The sequence below is a fragment of the Falco peregrinus genome, chromosome Z (genome assembly GCF_023634155.1).
Source record: "Falco peregrinus isolate bFalPer1 chromosome Z, bFalPer1.pri, whole genome shotgun sequence".
Lineage (NCBI taxonomy): Eukaryota > Metazoa > Chordata > Aves > Falconiformes > Falconidae > Falco > Falco peregrinus.
The window spans coordinates 42,491,415-42,502,297 of record NC_073739.1 but is presented as its reverse complement, the minus strand read 5'-3'; the positions used below and the strand labels follow the sequence as shown (position 1 = coordinate 42,502,297).

General features: G+C 37.9%; 1 protein-coding gene across 1 annotated transcript in view; it reads right to left on the bottom strand.

Annotated features, from left to right (window-relative positions):
- Positions 1-3,475: 3,475 nt before the first annotated feature.
- Positions 3,476-10,883, bottom strand: part of FRMD3 (FERM domain containing 3) — a 140,566-nt gene continuing 133,158 nt past the window's right edge. Inside the window, exon 14 of the mRNA XM_055791516.1 lies at positions 3,476-6,968. Within this exon, the coding sequence (XP_055647491.1) occupies positions 6,373-6,968 (596 nt within the window). The 3' untranslated portion in view covers positions 3,476-6,372. The remainder of the gene's footprint in view (positions 6,969-10,883) is intronic.

Sequence of the window (10,883 nt, the reverse complement as noted above, 5' to 3'; positions counted from 1 at the left end):
TTTTTGTAAATAACCAGGAGAATGAAAAGGAACTAGCCCTTTTAGTGCATTGCCAAAGGTTCACCCTGCCCTGTTACTGACAAACGCTGCTACAGTCGCACCTCCCTGTCAGCCAGGGTGGCCAGGCTGTGGCTGGTGAGCAGCCCGGAGGTGGCCGTTGCAGTCCCCGGGGCACGCAGAATGGTTTGGATGTCCAGGGTGTGTATTAAAGTTGCATGTGAGAAATGGAAGAGGAAGAGAGGCTTAGAAAATAAGGATTTTCACAGGAGGAGCTTCGTGCTTTGTGGAGTATAGTTGCCTAAGTCAGAACAGCAAAGGAGACTGATCAGAAGACAGTGCACATGAAGGAGGAAGTAATGAGTACACAGCTGGGAACAGAAACTCCTGTTTCCAGCCTCTGAGCTCCCTTCACACACAAACATGCCAGCTATGCTGTTGTAATGACAAAGGAACTGCTCACACATTAAAAAGAAGAGACCAACCCTTTATCTGTGTACCCATACCATGCCATGCTCTTTAAAGACATGTTTTATCTCATTTCCGAGGTTCCAAAATAACTTTTGGGAAACAGAAGTGTCAAGGAAAGGGCAGGGGGAAAGAAGGGAAAAGGACTTCCTATCCATCTGAAATGAAGAAAATTGCAGGAATAGAATAATGGTCTCAAAGGTAATAGAGTTAGCAATATTTTTGGTGAGCTGTCCAAAGAAAACACAACTGGCCTATTCTGGCTTAACAGCAGGTTTATTAAAAAAAAAAACCAAAAACAACACAAACCCAAAAGGATGAAATAACAAAACCAGATAGGCAACTATGAAGCAAAACTTCATATTTTCACCAGCAGTTGATGTTTATTTGGGGTTTATACCAGTTTAGCATAATAAAGGCATCTCTTTACATCACCTTTGTTGTTACAGTTCCCTGCGGATATACCATGATGTCAGACCGAAATGGCACATGCCATCAGCTAGGCAAAACCAGCAGAGGAATGGTGGTTGTCATGAGACCACGAGATGCGGTGCTACTGAATTTGGCATTTCCAGTGGTTATATACCTGCTGAGTGAGGATTACAGCTGCGACTGAGACTTAAGCAAACATTGAGCTCAGATGTTTTTTTGGATTTGGCTTTGCAGAAGTTCTGTTTCTCATACCTAAGTGTATCTCCATATGTCGACCCAGCTCTAACTGTGGGAAAAGAAAACTGAGGATTTAGTCGGAAAAAAATAGGGGACACATCAGGTGACATTTTTGTTTGTACTGCCAGGGTCATTGCACCTGAAGTTAATTTAAAAATACATGCAACCCTCTCAAAACTTCTCTTCAGGAAACTATTGCTGCAAATAGTACTGAAAATCAGAACACATTTTAAAGATGTTTTAAAAACAGACTTTTCAGAAGTCATTACATGCGGTAGATCTTTTTATTACAGACTATAAATAGGATCTACAGGATTGCAGTTGAGAGGCTTTCTGTGTTCTGTCTACAGCTTTTTCCAGTAACACATGCTCTATTCAATCAATACAGTTAATTATTCTTCAGTCAAAGAAAGGTAACCTATTTCACCTCAATTTCCAGTCCATTTAAACCAGTTATGTTCTCTTCCATCTTTTGTGACTAGCAATTAGTAAGCAGTATTTGTTCATCAGGACACTGATGATTCTAGGGGCCACTTTGCATCTCTGAAGTATCTACCATTTCGTGAGCTCAGCAGACGTATCTGGATTGAAATGGCAAGCCAGCTACCATGGGAAAACTCAGAACTAAATGCACAAAGCAGGTAATTTCTCATGCTTATGTTTCATTTTTATAAATATTTTTTGCACCCCTCCACTACATGACTGTGAAGTAGAAATTAATGCTTTATTGTTCTTCACTGTCACGCACTGTCATGCTGTGGTTGGCTATAGCAGGAAAACTTTTGTTATAGAAGTTTTGCCACAGCCTTAAATTCCCACTACATGATTAAGCATCACCACATAGGAACAGCTAGTGCCCATGTTTTCTAGGAGGGAGCTACAAGACATGTAAAGGACAAGCTGTGAACTTAACAGCGTAAGACAGAATTGCTGCAGGAAGTTCATCTGCTGAGATGAACAGCAATAACCTGCTTTAAAAGAAACCAGCTGCAAGCAAGGCAGATTCAAAACATCAAAGCAGCTCCTACAAACTTCTGAGGATAAGACTGATAAAGGATTCACCTTTGCAGACGGGCAGAATGAAAAACATTAAGGCTATGGAATCAAAGTCTTGCAGCATGGCACTTAACACCTGTAACAGCAGAGACCTTCACAAGGTGTCTCAGAGATCTTTTTCCACATAAAACACAGCTGTAAGAAAACCTACAGCAAATCCATACAAACAGAAAAGATGATTACTTCCTCTTGGGTTTAAACAAAACCAAAAATGAACAAAATAAAACAAAAAGTTAAGAAACGTACCTTGACTTCCAAATGAAGTTTCTTGCCTTCCAGTGCTTGTGATCGTCAATTTGGCCAACACGGCTGTTGTCAAGTTCTAAGTTACCTACAGCAACTATTAGCACTGATACCTGCATCCTGATGTCTTCAGATGCCAATTTGGCGTGACATTTCTGTGAGTTTTAATTTTAGAGAAATTTTATGTGTCATTATTCAGAAGGAATTTTATGACAAATTCTGAATTTCTACTCGAAGTACACATGCTATTCCCATAAATTGTGGTAAGTACTTAGAATGTTGAGGAGGATATACTGTATTCTCACGTTACCGCAGGAATGCAACCTCTTTTCAAGGCAGCATTACAACTTACCCCATTTCAACTGAGCAAATAGGTGTACTTGTACTATATAGTACTGGCCCTTTACATTTCAAATTGCCAGACAGCCCATTTACATTTTGGCACCTTCTGTACTGTACATACACATCTGCATCTAAATGTTTTATGTGTTCAAGAAGTGTCCTTGTTTTTTTCTGACTTAGCTCTCCAAAACAATGTTGTTTCCTCTTTGCAGACTGTATGTTTCTTACCGGATGCTTTTTCACTGTCCGAGCTCCAAATCAACTTAATATAAGCAAGCTCCATCCAAAAGCTGCAAAGCTTTGCTTGCATAACAGTCTAGCCAGAACTGCCTACCAAAAGGTTGCAGCCATATTTTATGGGTCTAACTTTAAAAGGGCCTAACTTTAAAACCAGAGTTCTCAATTTGTATTCTCTGTGTAGTAATTTTATTTCAGGGCAAACTGAAGACTATGACCAACTCTTACATAGTAACTGGGCAAACCATTAAGCCCTTGGTTAGTGTATCTGAAGCCATGTTAATAATATCTCATTTTAAAGCACTTTCTTACTGTCTTTCCAGCTGATGAATAAAAAAATCAGTATGTAAAAAAACCTGTAAGAGTTCTAAGAAATCCGCACTGCATCACGTACTGATTAATTCTCAACAAGAACTATTATTTATGAAACATCTTTCACCATATGAACAGTCATAACTGCAGAAACCTTTTCTCCAGTGTATTTTTATTAGGGTTTCCTGCCATCATATCAACATACAAAACAATCAGGATGTTGACATATAGAAATGTGAAATTCACTGTACAAAGATAAGGCTCAAGTTACAGGTATATTTTCCCCTTAGTCTCCATGAAATAAAACCATTTTAAATTCTTCCCAGAGTTGTGTTTATAAATGTTAGACAAACCACAAAATAGATTTCAAGTACATAACATTTAACAATATAATCCAAGCACAGACAGAAATACACAATACTGTACCTATAGATTCTCCATAATCCAAGTCTGTCATCCTCACCCATAAAATACGAGACTGCTACTCTCTCTGAATATGCCCAGCCATATCCTTCTGCATGTATTACGTGGTCCTAGCCTTTAAGTTACAGGATTCTCATTACCTTCGGTTAAATTACTTTTACAGACTAGAGAATATCAGGAAGGAAGGGAAGAATTTTAAAAGGCCAGGCCTGAATATATGCACATAGTTAGTAAAGGCAGGCGTATGTGCGCACACACGCTTGCATTTAACCCTACGTAAAACCTTACTGCACTGCACAGTTTCTGAGATTATGTTCTCATGCAACTCAGCTATTTTCTGATAGAGTTAAATCAAGCATAATAATACTCCTACTTTGGGAGTGCTGTAATTTACAGGGACAAGACTATATTTTAGAGCATAAGATCTAAGTTTTGGTTTTTGTTTTTGCTTAAATACTTATCAGGCTTATATAGAATCCTCTATGGAACCATGTCTCCATGATCCAGCAGGATGCCAGCTGCCACAGCCTTCACAACTCAAAACACCTTTTCTGACATCTTTGTTTAGAAACAATGCAAGTGAGTAATTTCCTGTTAAGGGCAAATATCGTCTTTAGTTCACTCTCCGTTTCTATTAGGCTGAATGATTACTACCTCATGGGAAAGGATCATTTAGCTGCAAGTAGCACAAGAAGAAGTACACATCAATAACTAATCAATAACGATTCTTCTGGGGAACAGATTGGCAAGGACAACCAAAGACAAGAGAAAAAAGGTAGTTGTTTAATTCAGCCTTTCTTGGTTGGGAAATGAATAGCAATTCAAAAATTTTCAACTAAAAAAGAACTCCTAAGCCATGTAACTGTTTTGTCCTTCAAAAACTGGGGAAGATTAGAGGGAAAGGAGAAACCCACCATGGAAATTGCCATTTTCAAACTAGAATCTGCAAAGGTTCACATGAGAAAACCAAGCAAAACTGATTCTCTGATATCAAAACTAAATTAATTTATTCAGTAGGAGATCTGGTACAATGTGTTAAATGCACATCTAATAAAATAGCCTTAAATATGTCTCCAATTCATAAATGTCTAAGCAGGAGAAAGGCTCTGAGGCCAAAATCAGATTTCCCTTGTTTAAATATGAAATACATCTGCACTAATATCAGGTCAGGGAAAAAGAATAAAAACTTTCTCCTCTTCAAATGTACCACAGGGGTTGTATTTAAGGCCTTCGAATGTTCTCAATATTGACAAGATTGTACTTAAGTATATTCTCTAAGCTATATTGGAATACTTTTAGATACACAAATCCATGTTACACGAAACAGCATTAGACCATGTAACTGGGCTTACAATAATGGGAAAGAGGGTAAGTATGCTGCTGTATGTGAAAGGAAGCATATTAGTATGCACGGAAAATATGTTGTCTTAGAGATTAGTAATAATGGGCATCAGGGATGAAGATGCATCTCTCTTAAAGTGTTTAAGCCTTTAACTGAGTCAGTAGGATACTTTTACATCGACTGTACAGCCTAATGCTTGTTTTTAAAAAGGAATACAAAAAATATATTCCTTTTCCTCCTTTCCCCTTCTCTTAATTTGTAAAGTAGGTAACTCCCTATTGATCTAGGTAGGGTGCTTTTTTTTTTTTTTCTTTTTTTTTCTTCTTTTTTCTTTTTTTTTTTTCTCCTTACTATTGTCTTTTTCTATGTTATGTACAGTAATCTACATATAGACTGAAGACTCAATGTCTTCCAAAACATACTTACGTACTTGGACTATCTTGTAGGGACTTTCTACAGCACTGATAAAGTGTAAGACAACCTGACAGGTAAGAGGAAGGATCATTATTTTTAGTTCTGCTCACTTCCCCAAGCTTTACAACTGTGCCTTTCAGAAATTCTTCTGCACACTTGGTGTCCTTTCACCTCATCCAATCAGCCCCTACTGAACTTGAGTGAACTTTTAATATATTTCCAAACCACAGTCCCTCTATACAGAGCTATATTAAACTCATTCATTCTTCAGCCCATAGTTTAAAAACAAATCATTGCTAAAACACTAAAAACACCCTACGTGCCCTTGTGCATTACTCTTAACGGTTTCTACATTTAAATAACATCAGAAGTTGTCTTTTGCTAAAAATTTACCAAAATATTTTAAACACATAAAAATGTAAAAAAACCAAACAAACAGAAAACCAACTCAAAAACAAAACCCCAGCATAAACATTGCTTGTATAGGCATTGGTTAGAAGAGACTGCTGTACTAAGGAGTATATTCAAAAAGGTTTTTCTTTCAGTTTCATTGGATTTAGTGTCATGAATCTAAAGGTTAAGGACAATGAACTTTACTGTGACCCCATCTTATACGATGTAATAGATGAGCAGGAAGTCTGAAATGCAATTAAAATAAAGCTTCTTTTTTTGTTATTGAATGGTGACTGCATAAACCTGTAACTAAAGGGGTAGCTTAAGTATGTAAAGAGAATTTAAGAAGCTGAAGAATCTGTAATGAACTGGATATGAAGACAGCTACCAAATGATGGCCCCAGGGGCAATATGGAAAGCTGGCACTAACTGAAATTTTGAATATAGCCCTTAGTTTTATCATATTTATTTCAAATTTAAAAGCTGCCCAGCATGTCACAAATGAAGTTTATTTTGCAAGCCACCCACTGCCTAAGGGGGCAGTAATATTCAATATGAAACTGCTGAAATTCTGGTGTCTGACGGATTTCATGAAGAAAAGAAATTTGAAGGTCCGATTCCAAAAGAACAAGCAGAAGAGGAAACACAAACAACAACAGTCCAAGGCCTACAAGAAGAAGTCTGGAGAAACTCTTCACAAAGGCATTCACCTCTATGTTGCCCATTACAAAGTCATAGCTCCACCTAAGTGCTCTCCGAGCTTCTTTCAGTTCTTCCTCTTCTGCAATCAAAAATGCATTTTCATCTGCTTCCAGTTCCTCAAATGAATCTGTATCATCTTTCTCATTCTCTACTCTTGGACAGGTATCAAAGAGCATGTCAATCTCATCATCAACAGGGGTGGGCAGCAAGCTGGCACTGGGATTGTATACCATTTCCGAGATGGTTAAAGGTTCTTCTTTCATCTTCTCTTCCTGTTCAATGGCAAGATCAACATTCTCCCCAGTGTCCTTAACGGGGGAGCTTGAAGTCACAGGTACTGAAATCTCATCTTCCTTTGGCAGCTGGATACCTTAAAAAAGGAGATGAGAATAGTGATCCTAAATTTCTGCCTTCCTGGTGGCAAAACTCATCCTTCCAATAGTATTAAAAAAAGGTTGGAAAGATGATTCTGCAATTATTTTGTATATTGAAACCAAACCACACATGATTAGCAAAAACTGGAAAAGGTTTTTGAAAAGCTACAGAGGGCAACATCTTTACAACACTGCAGTAACCAGATGTGCTTAACTGTAACTGATGCAGCTAATAATGCTGTAATGCAAAACAGAAAACAAAACAGCTCATTTTCTACTAACAATAAGACTTCTGATATTAATTAACACGTAGTACATATGTGAATTGGTCTTATTTGGTGTATAACAATAACAGTAAAAATAAACACAACAACCCACCTTTATTTCTTTGAGGAGAATGTGGTAAGATAAGGGCTGAGGTGGGGAATTTTTGATAGAGAATCACATTAAAAAGAGATAATAGGTTATCACGATAAATTCACATTAACAGTAGAGAGGACAAAAGGAGAAGGTGGCTGACACTCAGTATGAGGATTACATATCATTGAAACAGAATGAAAGAGCCTCACCTCTAAAAAGCTCCCTCTTCTCATGTCTAATTTTTCTTCCAGTCATCTTTCTACTCTTTGTACGCACAGTTTCTTTTCTCCCTCTCCTTTAAATTTTTCTCTCCCACCCTCAGAGAGGAGTCTTTCTTAGCCTTATGGTATGCTTGTTTCTTATTACCCCACTTGCTGCCCAAGCTTTCTCTTCCTGAAACTTACCTTTTTCCAGTTTAACGTCAGTAGCAGTAAGTCTGAAAGAGTCTTGGTGTTTAGCAACTATATCAACACAGCAGTGACTGCTGTTAGTCATCAGTTGCAGGAGTGGAAGGGAGAAGAGTCAGACACAAAGCTCAGAAAAAGTGATGGGAAAAATAGATTTAAATTTGTCCTAACTCTCATTACCATCATCAGATACCATCTATATGCAAAAGGAACAGACCATACACAGTATCATGTGCAACAGAAACACATAACACTTAGTACTTCTCATTTTGTGATGTTAAGCATCTCTCCATTCTTTACTGACTAATACAAAAACAACAGATGGATAAGGATCAAGCAGGTAAAACCAATACAAGGCTACATGACTTGTCCAACAAGTAACTCAGGAAATCCATGTCAATGTACTATTTCAAATAGCCTAATTCTTTGATTTTAGTGAAAGATTTCTGTAAAAGACAGTGAACTGACATTATCAAAGATTCATTCCAGTTTTATTGTGGTAAAGATTAAGGTTCAGAGACTTCAAAACAACATGATGTAACAGAAAATATACTATTACAGAAAAAAAAAGTACTCTGAAAAACAGTACATCTCCAGCCCTAATTACACTGGATATATAATGGTTTTCAGTGTGAATTACAAGGGTCTCAGCAAGCTACATTAAAGTTTTCTGTTAAAGGATGGCAAACATAAAAAAAATTAAACTGAACAAAAGACCTATTATGGTCAATTTGAGGTGAAGGAAATAAAGTATGTCCTGAACCATGCTATAAAGAAGAGATGCACCAGTGCTCTGTAAACAGACGAACCAGGACAAAAACTGAAAAGCAAAAATCCCCGTCATAAAGGCATCTACAATATAGGACAGTAAACAGCTTAGGTGCATTTGGATTACAATACTAAGCCACGATTTTAAATAGTAACCAAACTATAACTGACCAGAATTCTGCAAAGAATCTCACTTTAAGATCAGAAGACTCTTCACATTTTTTCTTGAAAAAGCCACTTTTTTTTTGTACATTATTAGTACTAAGAATTTTAAGTACCATTCATTGCACTGAAATTATTAACTTTGTTTCTGAAACCTACTTTCCTTTGTTACACTAGATAGTAAAAGAATATCCTTAAGTCATTGGCTACTACTAGCAGATTGCAGCAAAGTTGGTGATACTTGCCTTACCCTAGACCTCACACGCACACACACACACACACGCACGCGCACACACACACACACACACGCGCGCGCGCGCGTATATCTACCACGACTATCATGGGACAGGACATATCCATGAAAGCCTCAGTTTCATAACAGCTTTGTGTCCTAATAGGTCACTCAGCAGTAGACCTGCCCTGAGCCAGACACAGACACGTGATCATATTTCTGCCAGAGCCCAAAATACCCAGTACTTGCAGAAAAATCTCCCAATACAAAGTTAACATGTTTAAACTTCGTAAATGAAATTAAACAACCAGAGTAACACTTTGTGAGAAAGGGCTGCTGCACTAGGAATCTTGAAACTTGTTACAACACTTCCTCACGTAAACATCTACCTTAGCTCCTGCTGTATGACAGAGTGCCTGACAGTTATCATAAAACCCTCTATGCAACCTCTGCAGCTCTGTAAGCATGCTCTCCAGACAATCGAATGGGTAAGTAAGGTACTTGCTAAGTTAACCCAGTTCACAGACTTCCCAAAAGTTGGGTAAGTGATGGCTTGCTAATATCTGGTAACTTTAAAGTTATACCAAACTTAATGCCAGTCGGGATGAAATGCCAATAAATGCAACATAAAATAACAACATATTACAAATATTTCTAAAAACGTAAGAAATTATAGAAAACCTACATTAATTCACTCCTTGAACAAGCTAGCTTGATTCTAATGTGACCAGAAATGTTTCTGTATCAATTTCTTAATGAATCCTTTTACCTGTCATGTTACATTCATCACAGAAAACCTCTTAATTACAGAACACCGTCCTCAGGAAGCATCCCCTTATTCTGTAGAACACATTAGCTATTAAAACTGATTTCCCCATTTCAGTCTTCAAAATGGCCCAGGCAGATGTCGTCCCCCCCCTGTAATTCGTTACCTCTTCCTGCTCTCTGGGAGATACACTGGCCATGCCTCCAGGTGAGATTTCACATTATGGCAAAATCAACGAAACCCACCGTTTCTGCTTCCCCTTACTTCAGCCCTGAGCAAGCCAGCTTGTAAAGCTAACCTAGGAAAAGAACTGGTTTTCTTCCTGGGTTAGTTCTCTGATGGTTTTTCTTCCTGAACTGGCTTGTCAGACGGTCTCACAAGTGCAGCACCTGACCAGGGACACAGAGAGAGAGAAGTACTCCTCTCACCAACACAAAGCCAGCAGGTCTGCATAGCTTGTCCTCAATAAAGAAAATGCAGATGTCTCATCATTAGCTTAATTTGGCTGCATAATTTCTTGCCTCAACTATTCTGTCCTCTCCTATCACAGCCACATTAGAAATTCATCACGTTTCAGCATGAAACATATTTTGTGCTGGAACTTACTGTCTACACCAGTCTGTGCATTAACAAATACATTTGTCACAATCATCAAGAGGAGGACACAAACTGATGGAAACTGGACACAACAGTCTAAGAACACTAAGAGGTGAGATCTGGGGTAAACTTTCTCCTAAGCATACTGTAATAGCTGGTAACACTGGATCATCAAACCGCACTCCAAGTCATTTGAGAGTGCATTCAGATATCTTAAAAATATAAAATCCAAAATTTTTAAACTCTGGAGCCCAACATTAAACACCTACATGTATTTTTAGATACACAAGTACTACCGTTTGATTTTCAAATGTGGTTTCCACTTTCTCTTAATAGAAGTAAAAGGTAAGTTGAACCACTTACTTAGACACCTCAGTATGGATTAAAGGACTAAATTTAACCTCTCAGATTTGAGAATCTCGGCCATAGGCATCTCTATACCTGCTTAGATGCAAGGTCAGTAATATATCTTCATCATGTTTCTCATCATAGAGAAGACAGCTGCAACTACCGCAAAGAAAGGTCACCCCAATTGATGATTCTTGAGCCTTCTCTCCTTCCTCAGAGTAAATTCCAGTGTGCATAGTGAACATAAACACAAGAGATCATATTAACTTTC